The following is a 24136-nucleotide window of genomic DNA, read 5'->3' on the forward strand; positions in this document are numbered from 1 at the left end:
CATATTTCGCGCCCGCATTTGCCAAAAAGCGAAACCTCGACTCTCAACTTCATGAAAGGCATTTTGACAGAGCGCAACGATCTGATTGCGATTTCTGGCGCTTCGGCCGCTTCAGCCACGGCGCCGATTAAGTTCTTCTGCACGCCTAAATAAACATTTTGATGCGGACCCTTTGATAAATTATTCGCAGCCCACATTGACAGCCCAAATGTGCATATCAGTATATGTATATCCGATTCGCGGGAGTTCTAGCAACTGTTGATTAGACTAGTTAAGGGTGGAGTACTCAAATCGATTCATGGATATATCATTTATCGTTTATTAAAAGTATTTGATTGTATTATATAACAATTTTAATTTATAAATAAAAAAGATTGAGAAATTTATTTAAAAATAAATTATTTGAGTTTTAGCAACTGTTGATTAGACTAGTTAAGGGTGGAGTACTCAAATCGATTCCTGGAAATATCATTTATCGTTTATTAAAAGTATTTGAATTAGTAATAAATAATAAATAATATAACAATTTTAATTTATTAAAATTGAGACAAATATTAAAAAATATATTATTAGTTATTATTTAAAGAAGGCGCTTTAAAATAAAGAAATATATGATTTTATGTTTTAATAATATTAATAAGTTTTAAAAATATTATAAAAAATACTACAAAATTTATATAAATTGTATATAAATTAAAAACAACAATTTTAAACTGTAAACAAATATATACAAATATATAAATTTATTGATAAATACCAACTTATTCAAAACACAAAAAAAGAACCAGAAAAAAATGTTTTAAAAGCAAATACACAACAATCGCTTTAGTTATATAATCGATTCATTGGTGTGCCAAGAACTGTGCATAGATTCTAGGGGACAAATCAAGAACAAATTCAATTTATTTCTGCCTTAGGCAATCTAAAATATTATAACATCAATTAAGCACTTGTCTCAAATTACAGCTCAAGCAATGTTCAAATATTTATGTTGATTAAAGTTGATGATACAAAAGAAAAAAACTACACGAATCCGCTTCCAATGCTTTAGTTAGCTTTCTTCATGTTCTGTTGTTAAAAAAAAAAATCTGTTGTTATTGTTCTTTTTTTATTTTTTTTACATTTTTGTCTTTCTTTTTTGGGGTTTTGACTGAGAACAAAAGTTGAGCCATAAACTATGACGCAATCGGCATCACAAAGGCTGGCCGCTCAGATATATTTGTTTTCATTATCTTTTAGACTTATTTCGGCTGATTTGCTCATCTGAGCCACTGGCAAAACCCATTCGCAGTCTCTGGCATCAGTTAAAGTCCAGAAACGAAGACGATTAGACTGAAATACGAGAATAATTGGTTCGAATTCTTGCGAGGATATTCATAATACAAGTTATAAATTAAATACATATATTAATAGATTAGTGCAATGAAATTCGTAAGCTGAAGATCGAATGGTGCATTTATTTTTATTACTTATATCATAATTCCCTTTTCAGGTACAGTTGAGTGTTGCTTTACTGCTGCTATCTATGGCATGGGCTGAAGAGGCCGAAGAGCGTCAGGAGGAACTGCATTTCGGGTAAACTGCATAACATTCTCACATTATAGATCTATACATATTCAAAGGATCTCTATAGCTTTCAGACAGAGAATGGCTATCATCGGTCGGAGGATATTACCTACAAAGTCAAAGTGAATCCGGATCAGCAGTTAACTGAACAGCCGGAGAGCGAGCCGACTCCCAAATCTGTGGAGTATCGCGGTGGCTACAGCTTTATATCGGCCGATGGCTATGAGTATCAGGTGTTGTATAAAGCGAACAAAAATGGATTTCAGCCCTATGTGACAGCGCACAAGGTGAAATCGGCGAAGGATAAAGCTTAAAGATCTAATATGTGTATATACAAAAGTGTGATCTACAATATTTAAAATAAAATCAGATATCCATTATCATTATACGATAAGCGCTTTTCGAACGAGACTCAATTGACGCGATCATATATGATCGATACGGTATACGTAAACATATAACTCAAGCGGAGAGAAATTTTAGTGATACGATATAGCATCATTCGATGTGTTGTACAATATATGTATGTATAACTAGAATAATAGTGTTTTGCACTCGAGTTACGATCGTCTCGATTACAACGATAAACTATGGTATATATGTAGCTCAAAAATAATGCCCACATAGTAAATATCGAAACATTCGATACTTCCGATAAATATCCTAATAATCGTTTATATAGACGGTCTACTAATGTGCTAATTTCTAGGGTATTAAAAAGCCCTCAAATACAGCCCTTATACAGCTTTCTTTAGATCAACGATTTGAAAGCTCTCGGATGGCTGCTGTAGTATTATGATGATCAAAGCTTTAAGCTCAGCTTGAGAGAGCGCTTGATTAATGCGCGCTGTATGCGTAGAGAATATACATACATATATCATTGCCAATAGGCATGTGAGCAGCATACATGATCTTGTATAAGATTTAGCATAATTAAGAATTCGTATAAAATTCAAGTTTTCAGCGATCAAGGCGCTGTGTGGGTAAATGCGCTAATACATGCCACATAAACTTTATTACTATGTGAATTCCGTCTTCATATATGTTAGAGCATCCAAACTTTTCATTGAGGTCTTTTAGGTTTTTTTTAATGATTTCGAATCAATTTTGTTGTCGGCTCATCATGCTGCGTGGTGCTGTTGGTCTGTTGTTGTTGTTGGTCTTTTATGTTATGTTCGGTTGCGAAGTGAAAGGGTATATTAGTTTTATGCAAGTTCCGGTTCGACTAGTCGTCTACCCGATCGTTCTTCCTTCCGGCTGCGCGTCTATCGCTAGAGAAACTTTAAACACTTATTCATCCAATGGGCGCTACTGCTATATACTTATAAAGTTACTGCAGACTCTCTCTTGAGATTAACCAAAATTTATGTAGCTGATTTTCAACCGTGAACGAGTATGTTGTAGTCGGTACCGCCCGACGGTGATATTCTTTCTTGTCTTTACCTTTTGCTGCTTTCCTTATGCATATTTATGTGAAGCAATAGTGTGACGGCAGCTTAGGCCTTACTCAGCGCTTTATTGAGCATACGATTTGAAAGGTTGGCATCGTGGCCACAAGATGTGCCCCTCCACGGGCTCTGCAATCAATTCACAGCTAGCTGTGACAGAGGACGGTTGCAGCTATCGAACACTATGGGCGCTCAACGTAAGACTGTTAGCAGCTGTCTGCTGTTACTCCTCATAGCCAACATTTTATGGAGTACGGAGAGTGGAGTTGGTGCTTCTTATTCGCCTAACAGTGTGGTGGAGATACAATTGGGCGATCTATTTCTCGATCAATTCAAATACATACCCACCCTAGAGGGCTACGAATATGGGTAAGTCTAACTGCAATATAGCAAGAGAAAGAGAGAGAGAGAGAGGGTTGTTTAAATTATATTCTTTTTCAGTTACACTTTACCCAATGGCACACATCGCGAAGAGCTGGCCGAGCTGCTCAACGCTAATTCCACACCTGAGGAAATAAGGAATGCCAACAATTATGCTCGTAACGCAAGGCCATCACGGCGTCCGGGTGTCAAGAATCGTAAGCTCTCGGCCAAATCTCTCTCATCGCTAGCTGGCTAAGTAACAGGAAGAGCGAGAGCGGCAGTGAGAGCGAAGGTGACAGTGAGAGTGAGAGAGAGAGAGGGAGACGTGAGGCATCTCTCAATATTCTTTGTGAAATTTTAAGCGCGGTTTTGGTAAAATTTTCAATAGCCAATGTTTGTTATGTTTAAATGTTTTTAGCTACAAATGTTTTTAGTGCCTTTACACAACAAAACGCACTTCAATAAAGTATTGATTAAAAATAATATAATAAAATAATGTTTGTTTGGTTTATGGCTCGATTCATAAACTATAGCCCACTCACTTTATGGCTTGGAATGTATGAAAAGTATTTACAGACGATGGTTTATATTGGTATTAATGCTTTGTGGCAAAACCTAAACTTTTCGATAAAATTAACATATTTAATGGGCTTATCAGAAATGTTTTTTACTATAATTTAGTTTATTGGGAACTAAGTGAAAATTGCCAAAAATGGCTGGCTCAGACCTATAAGTCGTATAAACATGAAATTTATGAGGAATTATGAAGAATGCTCTATATAGTGGGGTTCAGGGTATCTCATAGTCGAGCATTGCCGACATGACCTCTCTTTTTATTGTCTATATACTGTTTTGTTTTATTTATAATTTTTTTTTCTTGTTTAAAAATAACGCATACTTCCTCGCGGAGCATCATATTCAAAATTTTTCACTTTTGCTACATACTTTTGTGCGGGGAAAAATGATAAACTTTAGGATGAATAAAGTTAGGCAGAGACATATAGATACTTGTATGATTTCGAAAAAAAAGGACATGACCCATCGAACGTTGATGGAATGGTAGTACAAAATCAAAGAAATTAAATAAATTATTCTGGGAATTAACTTGGAAAGGGCTATATATAAATGTACCCAGACTCCACAATACTCTTAGCCTAAGAACTATGTTTATATATATATACATATATGTATAAATATATCCTAGATTAGAAGTATGTTGAAAAATTCAAATTCGTATGCTCCTGCAACAGATGTTTTACAGGCTGGGTCTCCATTAAATTGAATGTAATTAACAAATGAAATTTGAAAATTAAAAATAATAATAATAAAAACAAGTAAGAACGTTGCAGTCGGGCGATACCGATTGCAGAAGACTCATTCACAGCCCAAACGCTGTCAACCAGAGTATATAGTGCAATTTTCAAGTCTAGTGCGCAACAAAAAACAGGGCATGATCCCATTTAAAATGGGAAAATCATCGATAGCTATTGCTATGATCATTGCATAATTGCATTCAAATTACATGCATATGTATATAGTTTATACAATTTTGACTTTTAATAATATACATGTATTTATATCCATATATTGGATACCGGCTTCAAGCTAGCAGCAGATCAGCGCGATTTTACTATACATGTGCACACACTCATCGTCTATTCTATGCGTACAGACAGAAGCGCGCCTTTTCTCACATTCTTAGAATTTCGATTGATTTCTGGACTTTCTAGCCGTTACTGTAGTTTTGTCTGATGACGCTCTCTTATTAAGCTATTCTATTTTAGCAGCTGAGTGCTCGAGTAAAGCAATGGCGCGGGTGCTAAGGGCGACGCAAGTAACGTTAGAGTAGGGAGGTTCGAACCTCTACTATGTTTTTTTTTTTTTTTTTCATACATTTTTCGTTTTTTATAAAATAGATATTTTATTGGGAAGGTGCGAGCTTGACTGAATGGCACTTAATACTTTTCATTTTCTTAGTCGAATAATTTTATAAGTTTAAATTTGTTTCTTCTTAAATAGCCCTCAAATACATATATGCAAATACATACATATGTATATATGTAAGTCTGCACGCATAGCATCAAGCATTCCAGCCTTATACACGCGCTCATTTGTATGTGTGTATGTATGCACACATAAATGCGTACTCTAGCATATTCTAAGAATCTCGTTGCGATTGATTTGTCTTTGCATTGTTTTTGAATTTCCAGCCACCACTCTGGCTTTTCTTTGCTATGTGGCGTCATAACAATAATGTGATTTCGTTTTAACTTCTATTGATCGAAACGACGCGGTGGTGCTGTAGGCTGAAGCGCCGACGACCATTATTTTAGCTATTTTGACAAACATGCTGTTTGGGTTGGGTGCGAGTTCAAATCCCGCGGAAAACACTTTTTTGTAAATTGCAAATTTTTGTTATTTTAGCTTCTTTTAAATTTTTTTAAATTCATAAAAATGTTTCCTTTTGTATTATGAATATCTATTAAGCTTATTTATATGTACAAATGCATAAATAGATGGCTGACGCATATAAATGTCGCGATACGGGCACTGTAAATGCCGATTGCCACGCCCCTAGTGGCCGTCGACTCCTCAATTTTAGCCAGTTCTTAGAACGAGTAACCGGTTACCTAAATGCAAAATTTGAATTCTTACGCTCAAAAAATGTGAAAATTACAGGGTATTTTTCGATATGCCACGCCCCTAAAGAGGCTTAAAAATTATTTTTGGGGCATCGATAGAGGAGGCTACCAGTAACTTAACTATCCAAATTTGAAGCTTCTAGCTCTTAAATTGTAGGAGATATAAACTTTTGCGGTTTGCCACGCCCCCTATGGGCGGACATATATCTACCATAGCTCGTTGGACTTGGGTGATCAACCCGCGTATATATACAAAATTTCAGATCTCTAGCATCAATAGTGCCTAAAATATAGCAGAATTCGAAAAATCACTATATCTTCAGGTCCGATTTGCCACGCCCCTAAGGGACGTAGATATATAATTTTTTCACCCATCTTCATAGAATTAAAACATTAGCTTACGTGCAAAATTTCAGCATTCTAGGTTTATAACTTTAGGAGATACAGTTTTGTCCGATTTGCCACGCCCCTAATGGGCGGAGATATATCCGCCATAGCTTGTGATCTTGGGTGGTTGGCGCGGACCTACATACCAAATTTCAGCTTTCTAGCTCTTCAACAAACATGATTTCTGGTATATCGGAAAATGCATTTTCCGATTTGCCACGCCCCTAGTGGGCGGATCGGGAAAATTTTAACACTTTATAAATCGGAGATATACACGAGTACGTGTTCCAAATTTCAAGTCTCTAGCTTCAATAGCGCCGAAATAGATTGCGTTCATACGGACAGACGGACAGACGGACAGACGGACAGACGGACAGACGGACAGACGGACGGACAGCAGGACGGACATTGCACAAAACCAATATACTCATTTCACTTTCGTGAATGAGTCTAAAAATAAAATACGAACTCATAAAACGTTTTGACGCAAGAGCGTGACATTTACATATTGAAATTGCAATACGCACACAAAGTTACTCGGATGGTCTAGTGCGAAGCGGTAGACGGAGCGAGGGATGAGAACGGGGAAAATTAAACAAAACTTGGCTTTAAGACATTGCCATTAACGCTAAAGTGCTAATTTAGCTAGCATCTACGAGACGATGTAGCCAAAGCTATACCAAACTAAGAAGTAAAGTTAAAATAAATAAAAAAGACAAATAAAAAAAAAAAGAAGAAGAAGAAGAAGCAGATGTCGTCGAACATTTGAAGAACCGGTAACCGAAACACAATCCGTCCATCTGTCCGTCTGCGTTTCTCATATCTAAAGTCTGGCCAAGATCTGGCTGGTCAGATGACCTTGAAGATGCGAGCAACCTGATCTGAGCACATTTTAGCAGCTGTATATGTATTTGCTGATATATATACATATATATATATATATTTATATGCACATATATACATCTGAAAAGGGACAGTGATATTAAAAACAGAAAGAGAAATCGAGAATATATACCGATAGAAACTACTTGCGTAGAACCTGAAGATGGGCGAATTTTACTATACAATACCAAAGATAAAATGGCCTTTTGCTAATGCGATATCAGTAACGCCTTCGATTTACATAAGCATAAAAAAGTTTTTGAATACCAATTATATATATCTTATATATGTGCATTTTAATTTATAAAGTTTTTTCGGCTTTTGGCATTAAACTAGTTTTTCGTCTTCGTTGTCCACATCGGCTTACTTACTATAAATACTCCACTGCCTGGCCCTATAACTCACGGTTACCTTTGAAGTCTCAAACGCGCAACACATTACCTTAAACATGAAGTTCCTCATCGTCTTCGTTGCTCTCTTCGCCCTGGCAGTGGCAGCTCCTGCTCAATCTGATGATGTCCAAGTTCTGCGCCAGGACTCAAATGTCGGCATTGATAACTTCCAGACCAGGTAAATGAAGCACATGAAGCGATTCTTTGAGCTTTTACTTATCCTTGGATACTTACTTTCCATCATACAGTTTGGAGCTGAATAATGGTATCAAGCAACAAGCCGAAGGACAACTGAAGCAAATTAGCAACGAGGAATCCGCCATTGTCGTTAGGGGCTCGTACAGCTGGGTTGACCCTTCGGGCCAGCAACACTCAATTACCTACATTGCCGATGAGAACGGCTACCAGCCACAGGGTGCTGACATTCCCGTCGCACCAGTTGCCTAAGCGAAGTTGAACTCCTTAAATAAATTGATTGTTTTATAAATTCTCTTGATGTTTTTATTCGACAAAGGGTAATTTGTTGTTTATAGAACTGACATCTGACATCCTGCTTATCATACGTGAAGTTATCTCTTCATATGTGTCAAGTACAAATGGTACATTATTTTTTGTTTATCATTAGTTTGAAATATTATGAGCAACAGAAGCAGAAGCTGAAGAATGGATAGTTATTAATATATATCCTTGTTTATTTAAAAACTAAACTTTGATTTTTTGGGATCATAAATTGAATATATGTACATATTGTTATATAATATGTAGGTTAACATTATATACATTTATATGTATATTCATCTTATGGTCAATGTCAGCTGGAGAATGTCCTGTGTATAGATCAACATTTAAGAGGTTGTACTGAGTTTTGGGTATTGAGTATAAAAGGTCGGCATAGTCAGAAACTCGATTGACTGGCTTGCCAATTTGTAGCTTCTTCTTCTTCGGCTTGTGCTGCTGCACCAGCCGTCGCCGCTATAGCGGTCAACTAAGGTGGAATGCATACGCACACATACAAAAACCGATGGATATACATACGTATGTACATATTTATATGTGAGAGAGCTGCATGTGCAATACATCAATCGAAGCTGGCTGCAAAGGCCGTTGCATATGTCAAGAGTCAAGTCGCTTTAGCTTTTACCGATTTGCGAGTAGATTCAACATCTGTATATATATATACATATATTTAGAGTTTTGACTTGATATGAACTTGCGGCCCTCCTAACTGTTAAACTGTTGCCATCTCATTGACAACGATCAGAATCGCATCTGAAATTATTATGCATTCAAATAAATTTAACATCGTGTTACTTGGGCAATAAACCATCAGTTGGTATGGTCTTTACAAATACTATAAAAAACAAGCCATTTACGCATTCATTTAACTAACATTCAGATACATGACAAAATATTCAATCAGCTTTTTTAATACACTTCGAATAGCAGGAAAATATTTTCATAGTCATAGAATATATAGCAAGGAAGGAAGAACGAAATATATGTATGACATATTTAATGAGAAATGAAATGAAATCTTAAATAATTACTATCCAGACTCAAATGAAACTTAAATAAAATATTTTAGTTCGGAATCCTTGACTGGAATAACTGAAAAACTTGGCTCAAATTGCTCGGCGAAATGCTATGCATTAACATTCGAGTCATTCATTCAACTATCTCACAAGTCAAATGCTTGACTGGCAATTCAGTGCTAAAACCTATGGTACTTAGTCTTCAATCAAAATATTTGCTTCGATTGCTTCTGCCAAGTGCATCGGGCAGTTGGTGCAGCCAGAATGCGGATTTGGTAATGTCGCGTCAGAGATTCGCTTTAAATGTTACTTGTCGCAGCGACTTCTGGCTGAGGCTGAGACTGAGGCTGAGGCTGGCGGCTGGGGGCTATTGGTGAACTGTTGGCAAATTAAATACATTACCGGACGACCGCGAGAGCCCTGTCTATGTATGTCTTCGGCCATACAATTGTGCAAAAATTTATGACGTTGGCAAATTCTGCGAGTGTGCGGGAGCTATATAAATGCAGTGAAGATGCGGCATTAGCATCATTGGACGCTCGATAGTTCAGACGCCAACACAGACAAACGCACGAAATTCTCGACAAGATGGTGAAAATGGTAAATGGATAGCTGCTAATCGATAACAGACAACACGAATAATCGATCAACCTTCCCAATCCTTGAACAGATGCTAGTCGCTGCTCTGCTGCTCTTGGCTGCCGCCAGCTGCAGCGCTCGCCCACAGAACGACGTCGAGGTTGTGGAATACGAATCGGATAACATTGGCATTGGTGGCTACAAGTTCAGCTACAAACTGAGCGATGGCACCACCCGCACCGAGGAGGCCGTCATAAACAATGCGGGCACCGAAAACGAGTCCCTATCGGTGCGTGGCTCCGTCAGCTGGGTGGCTCCCGACGGACAGACCTATACGATCAATTTTGTGGCCGACGAGAACGGATTCCAGCCGGAGGGCGCGCATCTGCCCAAGTAAACTACATGGATAACGCACATGGATAATGAGAGAGAAGGAGAGAGGGAGAGAGAGAGAGAGAGAGAGAGAGAGAGAGGAAGTTCGAGTTCATGTTGTTTGTGCTGTGCAACAGTCAATCATTCATTCTTCAATCAATCATTCAATCAGCCAGTCAGTCAGTCAGTCAGTGAAGTTTGTGTCGTGCATTGTAACTGTTAATCGCATTAAAAATGAATTTCGCTACGATAATTATGTTTATTATTTGGACTGCTTAACACTCGTTCCAGACTAAATAATCGATCTGTTTCAGTTTGCCACATAATTCAACCAAGCACTGGCAACTGCTAACAGTGCCTTCAAAATATATTGATGCTAGCTAGCTTTAGAGCTCTAAAGCTGTCGACAGCAATTTATGATCAGCTATAGAAATATAACATAAATATATTTAGCTTTTTTGTGCCACAAATGGTAAGACTTTGGCACACCCAAGTCAAATCCCAAGACTAGAAATCAAATTGAGAGCACAGATTTTAATGAAGGTGAAAAAATAGTCAATAAACTATATGTCTCTATAATTCGAATTCTCAACTCAATATGGTTGCCAGCAGACTCCGTCGTAGAAGAGGAAAAAGAAGAATAACAAACTGGAAACGAATTCAAAGGTGTTAAACTCTATAATAAATTCATCGTGCATTCTAAAAATATAAATAATTCTCTTTTGATGGTATGCTTTATATTTATTGTTGATTATTATATAAGAACTTTAACTTAGAATTAAACTTTTGGTATGTGCGCTCCCTCGGGCTGGTAGCCATTCTGATCGGCCACAAAGTTAACCTGGTAGGTGACGCCATCGTCGCCCACATAGGAGTAGGTGCCCTTAACGGAGATGGCCTCATCCTCGGTGCCAATGTTGTTTAGGATTGCCTCCTCTGAGCGCTTGGTGCCGTCGCTTGTCTCCAGCTGGAGGGTGTAGCCATCGGGCCTCACGTCAGCCGTTTGGCTGACAATTGTGGCATCATTGGTGGGTGCGGCTGTGGTAAGCGCCACACAAAGGCCGAGGCAGACGATGGCTAATGCGCACTTCATACTTGGACTGCGGATAATAATGTTGTGTGCTCCTGGATAAGCGAGCGCCTTTTTATATCAGCTGGCGACAAGAGCAGCTAATGCAATTAACACTTTATTTTGTTTATATAAACATTGCTCTTTTCTTCTTTTTTCACGGCTATATCTATGTTGAGGCCAAAATGTGTTAATTGTCGCCTCTGGAAGCCAAACTAATTCTGAAAAAAAGACAACAAAAAAATGCAGAAGCAAGCAGCTGAAACGTAAACTAAAGGCTCGAGCAGACTCTGATGAGCTGTCGACAATGAATGGCGCTTCAAATCCATATCTTATTAATTTACAACTTGTTTTACGTATAGGCAACCGGTTATTATGAAAAATATATAAATCGATTATGTCTGGCTTCATTATCATCCTTAGCGTTATAGTTAGTTGATTGTATAGAAATAAGTCACATGCACTAAATTTACGTGCTAAAATGTGTGTGTGTGAGTGTATGTATGTATGTAGTACCAAAAAGTGCTTATTCGGTCGCAGTTCTATGAATTAACATCATTATCGTCATTAATTAACAATATCATTATTGTGTTCATTATAAAGTCGTGTAGCCATTGCTATAAATATTTTATACTATTACCATTGATAAATAATTCAACATTTAGAAGAATTATTTTAAAGCCGTTTTTTTTTTTTTTTTCAAAAGTTTGAATCTTGACTTAATTCCAATGAAAGCTTGAGCAATTTGTAAATTAAATATTAATCACATATGAAGAGATAACTTCACTATAAACAACAAATTACCCTTTGTCGAATAAAAACATCAAGAGAATTTATAAAACAATCAATTTATTTAAGGAGTTCAACTTCGCTTAGGCAACTGGTGCGACGGGAATGTCAGCACCCTGTGGCTGGTAGCCGTTCTCATCGGCAATGTAGGTAATTACGTGCTCCTGGCCCGAAGGGTCAACCCATTTGAACGAGCCCTTAACGACAATAGCGGATTCCTCGCTGCTAATTTGCTTAAGTTGTCCTTCGGCTTGTTGGTTGATACCATTATCCAGCTCCAAACTGTATTATGGAAAGTAAGTATCCAAGGATAAGTGAAAGCTTAAAGAATCCCTTCATGTGCTTCACTTACCTGGTCTGGAAGTTATCAATGCCAACATTTGATTCCTGGCGCAGAACTTGGACATCATCAGATTGAGCAGGAGCTGCCACTGCCAGGGCGAAGAGAGCAACGAAGACGACGAGGAACTTCATGTTTAAGTAGATGTGTTTCGCGTTTGAGACTTCAAAGGTAAACGTGACTTAGAGGGCTGTAAGCCTGAGTATTTATAGCAAGTCAGCTGCTGGCCGCACAAAGGTGAAAAACTAGTTTAATGCCAAAAGCTAACCAAAAATTCACAACTTAAAATGCACATAAATAATAAATGAATACATTTATATAGATTTGTACGTATAGCATAGATATAAATACATACTTATGTATATGTACATATATGTTTTTATAAAATGATATTAATCAATTTTACCAGTTATAAGTGTTATAAGTTATATATATATAAATGATGATATGAATTGATTAACCAATCTAGGCTTGTAAAAGGAGTCTCTGACATTTTTCTTCGTGAGTTCAACTGGGAAGAGTACTTGAGTTGACAGAATGTAGTGAAATTCTTTATTTATGACAGTATACAATATACACAGGTGCATCTACTGAGACATTAATGTCATCGTGCACCTTATCTCTCTCTCTCTCTCTCTTATTTTCATATACCGTATAGAAAATGAACAATATCAATAATTAGTAAAATAAAAAATTAAATAATAAATTAATAGAATACTGACAAACTAGTTTACATGTGACGCAAATGATGTCTGTCTATATGCGTGGTTGGTGAGGAATGTGGTAATGGTGATGGGATCATGAACATAATAATGATAGGGATGATAATGAAGATATGAAAATAGTGATAAAGATGATGATGATGCTGATATTGATGATAACTGATGAGGTGAATAAATATAATCATGTACATTCCATTCGCATAAGCGTCAACTAAAATGGCTAGTGACTTCCTATATTGTATACCCATTGAGAATAGAAACTTATTATATAATAGCTTTAAGAAATAATATGTAAGACGCAGAAAGAGACGTGGCAGATATTATAAAAATAAATATATTTTTTAACAGAGCAACGAACTGACTTCATATTGTCCTGTCCGACAATCCTGCGGAATGTCCGTCCCTCCATATATGCCCGGAGATCCCACATTATGAGTTTTGATTTTGCATTTTTTTTTTTTTTTTAGCTCGTATCATCATCAATAAAAATGTTATTTTAAAACTTGAATATCAAAGAAGATATCAACTTCAACTTTATTAGGAGTATTGAACTAATAAATACAAATATTTCGTACATCTTGAATTTTAAATATATTTATATATAAATACTGCAGACTTGTGCTTAGGCAAATGTCATTACCACATGCTGAAAATGTAATCAAGGTGCATCTGAGAGAACAGTTATATTTATATAGCTCTCATAGCAAATTCCCAAGCGCAGCAACACTAGCTTTTAGTGCGTAGTAAGCCGACCTTGTGTGTATGTGTGCGTATGTCTGTGTATATTTTCTATATGTGTAGAATTGAGGCGTATAATGGAATAGCAGCTCCTAAAAAGCTCCGGATGTATCCTACACCAATTCTCTACTTTATGTCTATATAAAGTATCACATCTGTAGCTTCTATACCTTGATCTTCGGAGTTGGAGTTGGAGTTGGATTGGATGTTCAATTGATGCTTGCATTAAACCATTTTTATTAAATAAAATATATAAATTCAACTTCTAGGAAGTAAGAACAGCTCTTGTGTGATGAAAATTAGCTAATTTAGTGGCTAATTGGAACATTGGGCAAATGGGCGCCCTCTGGCTGGAAGCCGTTCTCATCGGCCACATAGTTCACAGTGTAGACCTGGCCATCCTCAGCGGTAAAGGAGTAAGAGCCACGGACAGAGATCGCTTCGTTCTCGCTGCCAGCATTGTTCAGGACACCCTCTTCATCGTGCTTCTGGCCGTCGCTGGTCTCCCAGCTGTTGAGGGATAGCAACAAATGTGATTAGAGAAAGGCTTGCGTTGGTGCAATTCGGTTCGTAATTTACCCAAACTTGTAGCCACCGGGCTGGACATCGGACTCCAGACGCAAAATCTTTGCATCCTGACTATTGTCGAGTGGAGCAGCCAGGACAACGGCCAGGAGGGCGGCGAAGACAATAGCGATTGTATATTTCATATTGATTGGCTTCGAATTGCGAACGCGAGCTACGGACTGTGAACAGTTGTTGATTTGTGATGTCTACAACGGCTGTCCAGGGGCCTTTTATACCCAAAATGGCTAATACTGAGTGTCCACCAAATAAATGACTACAATACGATATAAATGAAGAAAAGTTTGTCCAAAATCCGATGAAAAAAATAAATAAAAATGACTAATTACACAGCTCAAGCGCATCAGCTAACAAATTGGCTTGAAAAAACTTACCAACAGGTCTCTCTAGTCTGCGTGTGAAACGCAAAAAAAAAAAAAAAAACAAAACAAAACAAAAATCAACGCCAACAACAACAACAACAATAGCAATAATCGATAATAACAAAAACTTCTAAGGCAAACAAAACAAAGATGTTCATAGGAAATATCACAGACATCATTATGATATGCCACGTTTATCATAATCAACTCGATAATCATGATCAACATTGCGACGAATTTGCATTTTTCGTGAATCAATCAAAAAGCTTCAATTTCATTTTCGACATATCTCAGATAGACATCCCCACACAGCCAAAGCTTATTTACCCTACAGCATCAAAGCTCAATGAAAACAAGTCCAAATTATCATCGAAATATTCATACATATACATATTTTGTATATACACTTATTTGCATATACTTATGTACATATATATATATAAACAAATTAATCTTTTTTCAATAACTCTTGGCTGCACCGGAAATAGTAGGAAACACATTTTACACCCAAACTAATTTGTAATTGAAATCTGTGTCAAAGCCAATCAAACTGAAATGGAAAATTATATATATTAATATATAAGTATTATTTTATTTTATATATATGTATTTTTTACATTATATATAAACATGAATTTTACATTATAAATAAAAATATGCATGCATAAAAAATATATATTTATTAATTATTTTATTTTATTTTTTTTATGTACATATGTATATGCATACATATATTTATTGATATACACATTGTGTACTAGTTAGCTTATGTTTTTTATTTCTTATCTTCATGAAAACATGTTTCTATCTATTCTCTTCTACTTTTTGTTGACTTTTGTTTTATTTATTATTATTATTATTATTTTTTTTTTTCAAATTTATTGTTTATTTTCTATTTCTTTTTCGTTTAGTAGCAAGTTTTCGGCTTAAAATTTAAATAATTTATTTATAATATATGGATTGTTAAAACAGATGTTCGATTGCTTAGTCGCAGAGAAGGTCAGATCCTGGTTTTAAATTTCTGATTTGTGAATATTTTTCTGTTTGACTTCAATTAGGGGTAGTCCTGCCTGTCAGATAGAGAGTAAAAAATTACGTCTCTGTTGAGCTTAGTTTCGTTAGGTTACGTATTCATTGCGGACAATAAGTGATTAAGTAATGTGCCTGAGTTAATAAATTGACCTACTTGTATATGCTAATTAGTTCTAATTATATATTTTAAGAAGATCCAGACTGATAAATAGAAATTAGTCTAACTGTTACTGGTTATATTATTATGATAATCTGGCATTTCTGATTTCATGTTTTTGCCAGTTTATCTAGTTTGACTGAACTTTTTCAATTTTTGCTGCATAAATTACTTGAATGCATTTTTTTTTTTTTTTTCGATATTAAACTGCTCAGGTTGTTATTTGCTCCACCTATAAATACCCCACCAATCTGTGCTCTCAGTTATAGTTACCTTTGAAATCTCAAACGCACTACACATCCGTCTAAACATGAAGTTCCTGATCGTCTTCGTTGCCCTCTTCGCCCTGGCCGTGGCTGCTCCTGTTGATGTTGTGGTCGAGCGTCAGGAATCCGATGTCCAGCCCGAAAGCTTCCAAAACTCGTGAGTGTCACATGTTGTGAGAATACTAAAGCACGCGCTGATCTTGACTTTTCCCAATATAGATTGAAGTTGAGTGATGGCACTTTAATTGAATCTCAAGGTCATCTCCAGAATGTTGGCACAGAGCAAGAATCTCTTGTCGTCAAGGGCTCGTACAGCTATGTTTCCGATGATGGTGTAACATACACTGTTAACTACATTGCCGATGAGAACGGTTTCCAGCCACAGGGTGCTCATATCCCAATTGTCTAAAAAGTGACAAAGTCAACTTCAAATAAATCGATTGTTTCATCAACCTGCTTGGTGTTTTTTTAATTCTTTCCTTATTGTTTAGGTTTATCTAATAACAGTTACTTTATCTAGTCCCAAGCTGGATTGCATAGCGGAATATTTGCCATTGCCTCTAGGCTAAGCTTAAAGAGAGCTTACAAGCTGTATTGCCACTATTCACTGGTGACAACAACTGATCGCATTTCAAAGTACAGTCGAGTCTCGATAATTTATACTAAATAAAACAAAATTTTATCCACTTAAAAAAATTCGTTCTAGATAATTCACGATAATTTGAATTTAATTGTATATAAAAAAAAAGAAAAAAAAAAAAAACACTGTTCGGCTTGCTATTTCGAATTATCGGAACTCAACTGTACCTGTGAATCACTTTTGACTAGCATTAAAATTTTCGCATTGAATTGATATGCGGCGACATCGTGGTAGAAGATAACGGGATATAGATGAGCACCGTTGCAGCGATAAGTTTTGAACGTTTCATTTAATCTGCTTTTAAATGCTAGAGCCATTGAATCATCTTCTGCAGTGGAAATCAATCAAAATCTTGTTGGCGTTCGTTGTTCAGAGGAATTCTTTGGCTTTGTGTATATGTATATGTATATTTGTATATTTTCTGAAGCAGCAACCAGTAATGCCTACAGCATCTACTTCATCCCTATCAACTGCAATGAAGGACATTTGAAGCAACTCATTGGGCAAGGGCAGCATTTTATGCGTTGACTCTCCAAATTATCACCTAATTAAATTTCCTAAATTGCATTGAAATATCACTTGATAAAGATTTTAATGGCTATCTCCGCAAATTTGTTTATCCGTTGACTTAACGGAAGGCGAAGCGGCTACAAACATAAACCATAGCTCAAAATCCATATATTCATATATGTATGTACATATCCACATTGGTTAATTTACATTTTATGAAAAGCATTTTGTTGCTGTTTGAATTCAAGTTATCAGCATAAAATATAAATTATTTATTTATAACATATTCGATTCGCAATTTGTATTTGGCGAGTAGCTTTTAGTGGTCATATGCGAGTAGGTTTAGTCCTGCGAAGACATTTATAGTAGATAGAGTCTTTAATATAAAATGGTGGCTAATTTGTAGTCTCGGATTTAATTGATTAGTCGCATATCCTGACCTACTAGGAGATGCTAATTAGTCCTATGTATGTCTTTGATACATCAAGTCCGAAAGCATATATCAGTAAAGATTTAACCGGTTATATTATTATCATAATAAGACAGTTCTGATTGCTAGATTTTCGATTTTAATCTGTCTGGTAATCTAGTATTTGCTTCTATTTTTGGCAGCATAAATTAATTTGCATGCAGATTTTGAAATTTTTAATAAACCTGCTGAGATTTGTTTCTAGCAATGCACCCACTATAAATACGCCACCAAACTGTGCTGTTAGATATAGTTACCTTTGAAATCTCAAACGCACTACACATCCGTCCAAACATGAAGTTCCTGATCGTCTTCGTTGCTCTCTTCGCCCTGGCCGTGGCAGCTCCTGCGGAGGTTGAAATAGTGCGCCAAGTATTGGATGTCCAGCCTGACAGCTACAAGGAGGAGTAAGTGAGACATCTATAGCGTCCTTAAGCACTTGCTGATTCTTGAGTTTCCCCAATACAGAACGGTGCTATCTGATGGTACTAGCTCTCAGTCTGAAGGTGTGCTGAACAACGTTGGCACAGAGCAAGAATCTCTTGCCGTCAAGGGCTCGTACAGCTTTGTTGCCGATGATGGTGTAACATACACTGTTAACTACATTGCCGATGAGAACGGTTTCCAGCCACAGGGTGCTCATTTGCCCGTTGCCTAAGCATTTGAAAGTTGCCAAGTTGAACTTTTAATAAATTGATTGTTTTATAAACTCTTTTGGTGTTTTCAATTGTACCAATAGCTATTATCAATCAATGATACAATAGCTAATACTACATAGAGTAACTACACTTAACATTGTCAACTGGTAATCTACCATGAATCAGTTGAAAATCCAACCAGAATACCCTCAATCATGAAGCAGCCCATCATCAATAGCAATAGCATTTTAGATTTTTTGATCAATACGAGCTGCTAACTAGAAACTGTTAAATCTAGGCCTCTTGCTTTGGTGAAGCGTCAATCAACCATCAGTCAGTCAATCTGCCTAGATATTTTGTTGAAACACAGTTAATTGAGATGGAAGAGAAACCGGTGGCATTTTATTCAACATGACAATGAGTTGGTTTTCGCTATTTGTTTGTTCGCTAGCGTTGCTTGAGAAATGATTTTGTTTGATCTTAAACCTAGTTAACATATGGATGCTGCATGACTGAGCGCCGTCTGTTGACTGCTGTGCACTGTGTGCCTATTGAACGGCACGGGGCAAGTGATCGCCCTCTGGCTGGAAGCCATTCTCATCGGCCACATACTTGACCGTGTAGGTCTTGCCATCGTCTCCCACATAGGTGTAGTAGCCACGCACAGCGATTGCCTCGTGGTCGGTGCCCACGTTCTTCAGCTGGCCCTCCTCATAATGCGCTTTGTCGCTTGTATCCAAGCTGCCGTCGTCGAAGATGAGCCACAGTGAGCAAGAGAGGAAGAGAAACCAGTTTTCATTTTCGTTTTGCTGACCTTGACACAGTCACAGTCTCCGCTACGAGCGATACTCACCTAAACTTATAGCTCTCTGGCTGCACATCCGAATCGTAGCGCAGCACCTGCGCCTCTTCCTGAGCTGCGGGCGGTGCTGCCTGCACCGAGACGCAGGCCAGGCAAACGAGAGCAGCGGCAAAGGCGTACGAGTATTTCATCTTGCTGATTGGAGGCTGTTGGGGCTTGGTGCTGGATGGCTAGTGTTGTGATACGCACAAGGAGCTTTCAGGCAGTGCATGCCCAACGTAAACGCAAGGTCCAATTTATAGTCAGACTCTTGCCAAAAAGTTCCCTTAAAAATTCCCTAAAAAATATATATATATTTGTATATATATTCATATATACAAGAGATATTTATGTACGCGCACTCGTAAACCCGTTTTCCTGCGACCAACCTTTATTACTTAACTTGGCTGGGTTTATCTTTTGGCAATTGGCTTTGATTGCTTGCAGCCAAACCTCACCCAATTATTTTTGCATTGTCTTTCTTTGCCAGCTAGTCAGCTAGGCGTGAATTGGGATAGCCACAGATAGACAAATAGACATATAGATGTAATCATTGCTAACGGCTAACGGGGTCACTCGCATTTGGCTCAAGTGCAAGTGAAATGCTGAAATCATTAAATCGAATCTCTGAAATTTCAGCATAGCATATTTTATCTGGCATTTGCAGAGCTTGTTAACGTTTGGCATCAACATATGTTGTTCGTTTGCAGCTTAAACAATTTTCAGACTCAAATACAAATTTCTAAATATTTGTTATTTGTAAGAAAATTGTAGACATGGGCTTAGCGACTCAAAGGGAGGGTAGAAAATTGGTTTTGAATGCATAATAAAATTGTGTATTTATATGATATTGTTTTCATATGATAATATAACACATTTATATATGTATATACTTTAGTTTACAAAAACTCGCTTTGAAAAAGATTTCCTATAATAAAAATGTCTTAATTTGGTATTGAAATATTGAAAAAATGCCTCCAGTATTTTGTATTATAAGCTTATTCTAAATTTCATATAATTTGCATCCAATTAATTGCGATCTCGTTCGATCTGCTGATAATATGCAAACAAAATACAAAATATATTTTTGCAATGCAAAATATTAGTCACTCGGCCGCAGCGATGCAGTAGAGTTGGAGACGTTGCCCAAGATGCTCGGCCTTATCATTCTGATGGTCAGTTCGATTTGCATTTGGCATTACGCCGAGGCAAATCGCAAGTATTTGGTAAGGGTAAATGTGTGGTTCGCCTCAGTTACGAGACGATCGCCTCAGTTACGAAGCACGCCGACACCGACCTGGAGGCCATTGCTGTGCAAGGCAGCATCCACTGGGTGGAGCCTAATGGCGTCCACTATGAGCTCAGCTATCTGGCGGACGAGAATGGCTTTCAGTCACGAGTCAAGCAGCAAGCCAAGCAGCTGCCGCTTCCAAAATTCGATCCGATCACTGATCTCATGTGTTAAATGCTAAAAGATGACCATAAATATATATCTACATACATATCGAGTATATGTTTGTGTATTGATTGTCGATTCCTGATAAGCTTCGCGCATCAATTTCCATACGTCAAATGAATTCTAACACAGCATGAAATTAGCATATGGCATCATGTGAAAAAAATGCTTATGCGTGTGTATTATGAATATTATCATAGATGACGGCAAGCCGCTGTTTAAATACCCTAACTCTAACTATTCGTCTATTTTTACACTGATTAAGCCCATAGATATGAGATCAATATTGTGGAGTCTATATGCTAGACTAGATTCACCATGTATGCAATGATCTATAGGGACTCTAGGAATTTATCTTTTACCCGATGGGTACATGCACAACATAGTTAATGGACTCTGGCTGAAGTAAGCCCATTGCTCGGACAGTTATGGCCGTTGCGTTAACAGAGTCAGCTGGCCAGGGCCGGAACCGGTTCAATAAACACGCTTCAAACAAAGACAGCAACGAAAGTGAGAACTGCACGGCAACAGCAGCAGAGAGCGGTAATACATTTAAAAATATAAAAATAAAATAAAATAAAAAATAAAGAAAAAGGCTAAGAAGAAGCAGAAGCAGATATGAACAGCAAAATCAAAAGTCAGCTAAAGGGCAAACTAGTGCAGCTGGGCTCCAGCGGCTCATTGTTGGGCAATTAACGCGCTGCGCGGCGCGGCGCATCTTTCGGCCAAACGCCTCATTTATCAATCGTTAACTGCAAAACAATCAAACGATGTCGAGAGTTACGTATGTACGCGGCTGATTGATGGGCAGCCAAGGGAGCGGCAGACGTGCAGACGTGCAGACGGCCAAGCTGCCGGCAGGGCCAGCAGGGATGGACAGCAGCACAGCCACTGTTGAATGTGCTACAGCACATTACGCATACGCCCTGTACAGCCAGCAGCTACAGCGCGCAGCTTGTTCGTTATTCGTTTTTACTCTCCTCTTCTTGTTCCTCTTCTCTTTCATTTTATTGACTAAGGTCATCAACATACAGACACATTGAGCTGTTGCTCGTTGAATCTCGTGTCGCTTCTTCAGTTAACAACTGATGCCCGCCTCCGCCCCCGCCCCGCCCGTCAGCGGCAGTTGCTTGCATTGCAGGCTCAGCATGCTGGGCTTTTTTAAGGTCAGCTTAATGCAACGAAATTGTGTCACCTGCTGATAAATAAATATAAAAATGCCCGTAAATTACGATTAAGTTCTATATAAGCCGAAAGTTTCCAGAAATACATTAAACATGATCGTTAAAAAAAAAAGTTAAAAAAAAAAATTGTTTTATACTTATGTGAAGGCTGCTTGATCTTAAGCTGATAGAAAGAAATAAATATCACATTTTATATTATTCGTGGCATACAAAAATATATAATACTTTATCTGATGTCTTATGCAGCAAGCAAATTTCGGTTAAAATAAAAATATATGTAATGACCAATTTAAAAAAAAAAATAATAATAATAATTTTTTTTAAATTATATATATTTGTCAGCAATAATAAAATCTTGGTTCTTCATTTTAAATGCCCAAGTTACCCAAGAGCTTGGCCCTGGACTAAGCTAGATTCAGCTAGTTGAGATAATATATTCTTTTTATTTTTTTAATTTTGCACATTATACACTCGTATGAACTGTTTCCTGCTAAGTCTCTGCTTCCTAAATTAAACTGCAATTAAGCCAACTATAAAGTACATGTACATAAATATATTTAATAAATTTTTGTTTTGTTTTCTTGTGGATTTCTGTGCAAGTAAATTCAGACGTTGACCTATTGCCACAGTTAGGCAAACACGCGCGACTCTGCAAATATTTGCTAGCACATTTCATTATCACTTATCCATTGCGCATTATTGTTATCGTTATGAATGTGATCATGATGATGATCATGATTAGGCATTGGCAGAGGAGATGACTCTTGATGGCCAATTGAAATGAGATTTGAGTGTACATCAAATGCTTAATGGGTTTTGTGGCTTGTTCAATTAAGAGCTTAAGGCATACACAACTACATGTACGCACACGCACACGCACACTCACACTCATATATACATACAAATAGGGTGCCTCTTTGGCATAGCCAGAGCAAAGTCAACAATTATATAATTTGTGTGTGCACTAAAGACGATTGTTATGGCTACCTGACTGTGTGTAAGCGAGAGTAAGTCTCTCCGTGTGTGTGAGAGTGTGAGTGTCAGTGTAAGTGTGTGTGGGAGCAGTTGGGTTTCTGCCAGACGAACTACTATAAATAGCTGGCGATCTCATTAGCGGGTGCCACATAATTCGTTTGCCTTCAATTGTGACAACTGCGGTAGCGCGTCGTGAACCTCCGAATCCTCAATAAAGATGCATTCCATCAACGCTTGTGCCTTTGTCCTGTGCGCCTTTGCGCTCGTATCCAGCAGCTTGGCGGCGCCCTTGGATGACTCGCAGCAGGCCACAATTCTGCGCTACGACAATGAGAACATCGGCACCGACGGCTACAACTTTGGGTGCGTATAGACACGATGGGATATACATATGTATAGGCAGCTAGAAAGGCAGACAGGATATAGAGTAATGTGCCTTCCCTTTGCAGCTATGAGACAAGCGATGGAGTCACGCGCCAGGAGCAGGCAGAACTGAAGAACGCCGGCACCGAGCAGGAGGCGCTCAGTGTGCGCGGCTCCGTCAGCTGGGTGGCACCCGATGGCCAGACCTACACGCTCAACTACATTGCCGACGAGAACGGCTTCCAGCCCCAGGGCGACCATCTGCCCCACAACTAAGGGCCAAATCCTCCAAGTGGCCAAACACAGATCAGTATTTTCTCTGCAAAGTAAAACAGAATAAAAGTAAATTGTTAAAAATGAATTCAATTATTGATGGGCTTGAGTGGAGGTCAAACTGCTTGAGGAGCTTCGAGTCACTGAGCAGCAGATTAGCTCTATATCACGTAAACTGAATATTGACAATACTCTTACAGCTTGACATAGTTGAAGAGGAAGCAAAGACATAGACACGGCTCTAGAGTCTCAGCGCTGCTTGTTAAATACAAATGAATTGAAAGCGAAGTTGCCATCAGAGGTAGCGTAGATATTAAAAAGAATCTTCAAACTTTATACAGATTCAGTAAGAAGTATAGGCATGGACATAAAGCAAGAGATTAGAGATTTAGTATTAGAGTGTAGGTATTGATCGGCTCAACAATGGTATGGACATAGGAAAAGGCCGAATGAGTAATGGAAAAATACTCCTAAAACTTGGCATAGATCTAGGTAGTAGACATGAGCACAGGAACATAAATACAGTTATAGTAGTGAGCAGAGGTTTAGCAATCGAGTCTAATT

The 24136-nt window shown here is 37.7% G+C and overlaps 10 protein-coding genes and 1 pseudogene across 10 annotated transcripts; 7 read left to right on the forward strand and 4 right to left on the reverse strand.

Moving 5' to 3' along the window:
* The first annotated feature begins 1238 nt into the window (after positions 1-1238).
* Positions 1239-1952, forward strand: Cpr65Ay (Cuticular protein 65Ay). Its single transcript, XM_018007473.2, has 3 exons — positions 1239-1431; positions 1493-1575; positions 1634-1952. Exons 1-3 carry the CDS (start codon positions 1423-1425, stop codon positions 1878-1880), a joined length of 339 nt encoding a protein of 112 aa, XP_017862962.1. The 5' UTR covers positions 1239-1422; the 3' UTR covers positions 1881-1952.
* Positions 1953-3101: 1149 nt separating this feature from the next.
* Positions 3102-3873, forward strand: LOC108613766 (uncharacterized). Its single transcript, XM_018007472.2, has 2 exons — positions 3102-3383; positions 3456-3873. The coding sequence occupies exons 1-2, from the start codon at positions 3199-3201 to the stop codon at positions 3631-3633; spliced, it is 363 nt and encodes a 120-aa protein (XP_017862961.1). The 5' UTR covers positions 3102-3198; the 3' UTR covers positions 3634-3873.
* A 3800-nt stretch (positions 3874-7673) lies between these two features.
* On the forward strand, positions 7674-8167 carry LOC108613768 (larval cuticle protein 65Ag1-like). Its single transcript, XM_018007474.2, has 2 exons — positions 7674-7858; positions 7929-8167. Exons 1-2 carry the CDS (start codon positions 7737-7739, stop codon positions 8125-8127), a joined length of 321 nt encoding a protein of 106 aa, XP_017862963.1. The 5' UTR covers positions 7674-7736; the 3' UTR covers positions 8128-8167.
* A 1518-nt stretch (positions 8168-9685) lies between these two features.
* LOC108613769 (endocuticle structural protein SgAbd-6-like) lies at positions 9686-10416 on the forward strand. The gene is made up of 2 exons (XM_018007475.2): positions 9686-9812; positions 9883-10416. Exons 1-2 carry the CDS (start codon positions 9801-9803, stop codon positions 10186-10188), a joined length of 318 nt encoding a protein of 105 aa, XP_017862964.1. The 5' UTR covers positions 9686-9800; the 3' UTR covers positions 10189-10416.
* Positions 10417-10878: 462 nt separating this feature from the next.
* LOC108613770 (cuticle protein CP14.6 pseudogene) lies at positions 10879-11297 on the reverse strand (annotated as a pseudogene).
* A 767-nt stretch (positions 11298-12064) lies between these two features.
* On the reverse strand, positions 12065-12552 carry LOC108612219 (larval cuticle protein 65Ag1-like). The gene is made up of 2 exons (XM_018005094.2): positions 12374-12552; positions 12065-12303 (listed from the first exon to the last, which is right to left on the reverse strand). Exons 1-2 carry the CDS (start codon positions 12493-12495, stop codon positions 12105-12107), a joined length of 321 nt encoding a protein of 106 aa, XP_017860583.1. The 5' UTR covers positions 12496-12552; the 3' UTR covers positions 12065-12104.
* A 1482-nt stretch (positions 12553-14034) lies between these two features.
* On the reverse strand, positions 14035-14601 carry LOC108612657 (larval cuticle protein 65Ag1-like). Its single transcript, XM_018005609.2, has 2 exons — positions 14401-14601; positions 14035-14331 (listed from the first exon to the last, which is right to left on the reverse strand). The coding sequence occupies exons 1-2, from the start codon at positions 14529-14531 to the stop codon at positions 14130-14132; spliced, it is 333 nt and encodes a 110-aa protein (XP_017861098.1). The 5' UTR covers positions 14532-14601; the 3' UTR covers positions 14035-14129.
* A 1612-nt stretch (positions 14602-16213) lies between these two features.
* On the forward strand, positions 16214-16675 carry LOC108612220 (larval cuticle protein 65Ag1-like). Its single transcript, XM_018005096.2, has 2 exons — positions 16214-16380; positions 16443-16675. Exons 1-2 carry the CDS (start codon positions 16268-16270, stop codon positions 16630-16632), a joined length of 303 nt encoding a protein of 100 aa, XP_017860585.1. The 5' UTR covers positions 16214-16267; the 3' UTR covers positions 16633-16675.
* A 1409-nt stretch (positions 16676-18084) lies between these two features.
* LOC108612653 (larval cuticle protein 65Ag1-like) lies at positions 18085-18551 on the forward strand. The gene is made up of 2 exons (XM_018005604.2): positions 18085-18249; positions 18311-18551. Exons 1-2 carry the CDS (start codon positions 18137-18139, stop codon positions 18498-18500), a joined length of 303 nt encoding a protein of 100 aa, XP_017861093.1. The 5' UTR covers positions 18085-18136; the 3' UTR covers positions 18501-18551.
* A 303-nt stretch (positions 18552-18854) lies between these two features.
* Positions 18855-19565, reverse strand: LOC108612704 (larval cuticle protein 65Ag1-like). Its single transcript, XM_018005664.2, has 2 exons — positions 19334-19565; positions 18855-19221 (listed from the first exon to the last, which is right to left on the reverse strand). Exons 1-2 carry the CDS (start codon positions 19471-19473, stop codon positions 19029-19031), a joined length of 333 nt encoding a protein of 110 aa, XP_017861153.1. The 5' UTR covers positions 19474-19565; the 3' UTR covers positions 18855-19028.
* A 3503-nt stretch (positions 19566-23068) lies between these two features.
* On the forward strand, positions 23069-23660 carry Cpr65Av (Cuticular protein 65Av). Its single transcript, XM_018008659.2, has 2 exons — positions 23069-23299; positions 23386-23660. The coding sequence occupies exons 1-2, from the start codon at positions 23154-23156 to the stop codon at positions 23573-23575; spliced, it is 336 nt and encodes a 111-aa protein (XP_017864148.1). The 5' UTR covers positions 23069-23153; the 3' UTR covers positions 23576-23660.
* Positions 23661-24136: the final 476 nt, after the last annotated feature.

The sequence above is a fragment of the Drosophila arizonae genome, chromosome 4, assembly GCF_054131065.1.
Source record: "Drosophila arizonae isolate 15081-1271.41 chromosome 4, UAZ_ARI_1.0, whole genome shotgun sequence".
Taxonomy (NCBI): domain Eukaryota; kingdom Metazoa; phylum Arthropoda; class Insecta; order Diptera; family Drosophilidae; genus Drosophila; species Drosophila arizonae.

Coding starts and splice junctions, on each gene's coding strand:
- LOC108612704 (XM_018005664.2), bottom strand. CDS start 19,473: ATGAAATACTCGTACGCCTTTGCCGCTGCTCTCGTTTGCCTGGCCTGC. Junction 19,222..19,333: donor CCAGAGAGCTATAAGTTTAG/GTGAGTATCGCT, acceptor CGACGACGGCAG/CTTGGATACAAGCGACAAAG.
- LOC108613766 (XM_018007472.2), top strand. CDS start 3,199: ATGGGCGCTCAACGTAAGACTGTTAGCAGCTGTCTGCTGTTACTCCTC. Junction 3,384..3,455: donor CTAGAGGGCTACGAATATGG/GTAAGTCTAACT, acceptor ATTCTTTTTCAG/TTACACTTTACCCAATGGCA.
- LOC108612220 (XM_018005096.2), top strand. CDS start 16,268: ATGAAGTTCCTGATCGTCTTCGTTGCCCTCTTCGCCCTGGCCGTGGCT. Junction 16,381..16,442: donor CCCGAAAGCTTCCAAAACTC/GTGAGTGTCACA, acceptor TTCCCAATATAG/ATTGAAGTTGAGTGATGGCA.
- Cpr65Ay (XM_018007473.2), top strand. Junction 1,576..1,633: donor CAGGAGGAACTGCATTTCGG/GTAAACTGCATA, acceptor GGATCTCTATAG/CTTTCAGACAGAGAATGGCT.
- LOC108612657 (XM_018005609.2), bottom strand. CDS start 14,531: ATGAAATATACAATCGCTATTGTCTTCGCCGCCCTCCTGGCCGTTGTC. Junction 14,332..14,400: donor CCCGGTGGCTACAAGTTTGG/GTAAATTACGAA, acceptor ATCCCTCAACAG/CTGGGAGACCAGCGACGGCC.
- LOC108612653 (XM_018005604.2), top strand. CDS start 18,137: ATGAAGTTCCTGATCGTCTTCGTTGCTCTCTTCGCCCTGGCCGTGGCA. Junction 18,250..18,310: donor CCTGACAGCTACAAGGAGGA/GTAAGTGAGACA, acceptor TCCCCAATACAG/AACGGTGCTATCTGATGGTA.
- LOC108613768 (XM_018007474.2), top strand. CDS start 7,737: ATGAAGTTCCTCATCGTCTTCGTTGCTCTCTTCGCCCTGGCAGTGGCA. Junction 7,859..7,928: donor ATTGATAACTTCCAGACCAG/GTAAATGAAGCA, acceptor TCCATCATACAG/TTTGGAGCTGAATAATGGTA.
- Cpr65Av (XM_018008659.2), top strand. CDS start 23,154: ATGCATTCCATCAACGCTTGTGCCTTTGTCCTGTGCGCCTTTGCGCTC. Junction 23,300..23,385: donor ACCGACGGCTACAACTTTGG/GTGCGTATAGAC, acceptor TTCCCTTTGCAG/CTATGAGACAAGCGATGGAG.
- LOC108612219 (XM_018005094.2), bottom strand. CDS start 12,495: ATGAAGTTCCTCGTCGTCTTCGTTGCTCTCTTCGCCCTGGCAGTGGCA. Junction 12,304..12,373: donor ATTGATAACTTCCAGACCAG/GTAAGTGAAGCA, acceptor TCCATAATACAG/TTTGGAGCTGGATAATGGTA.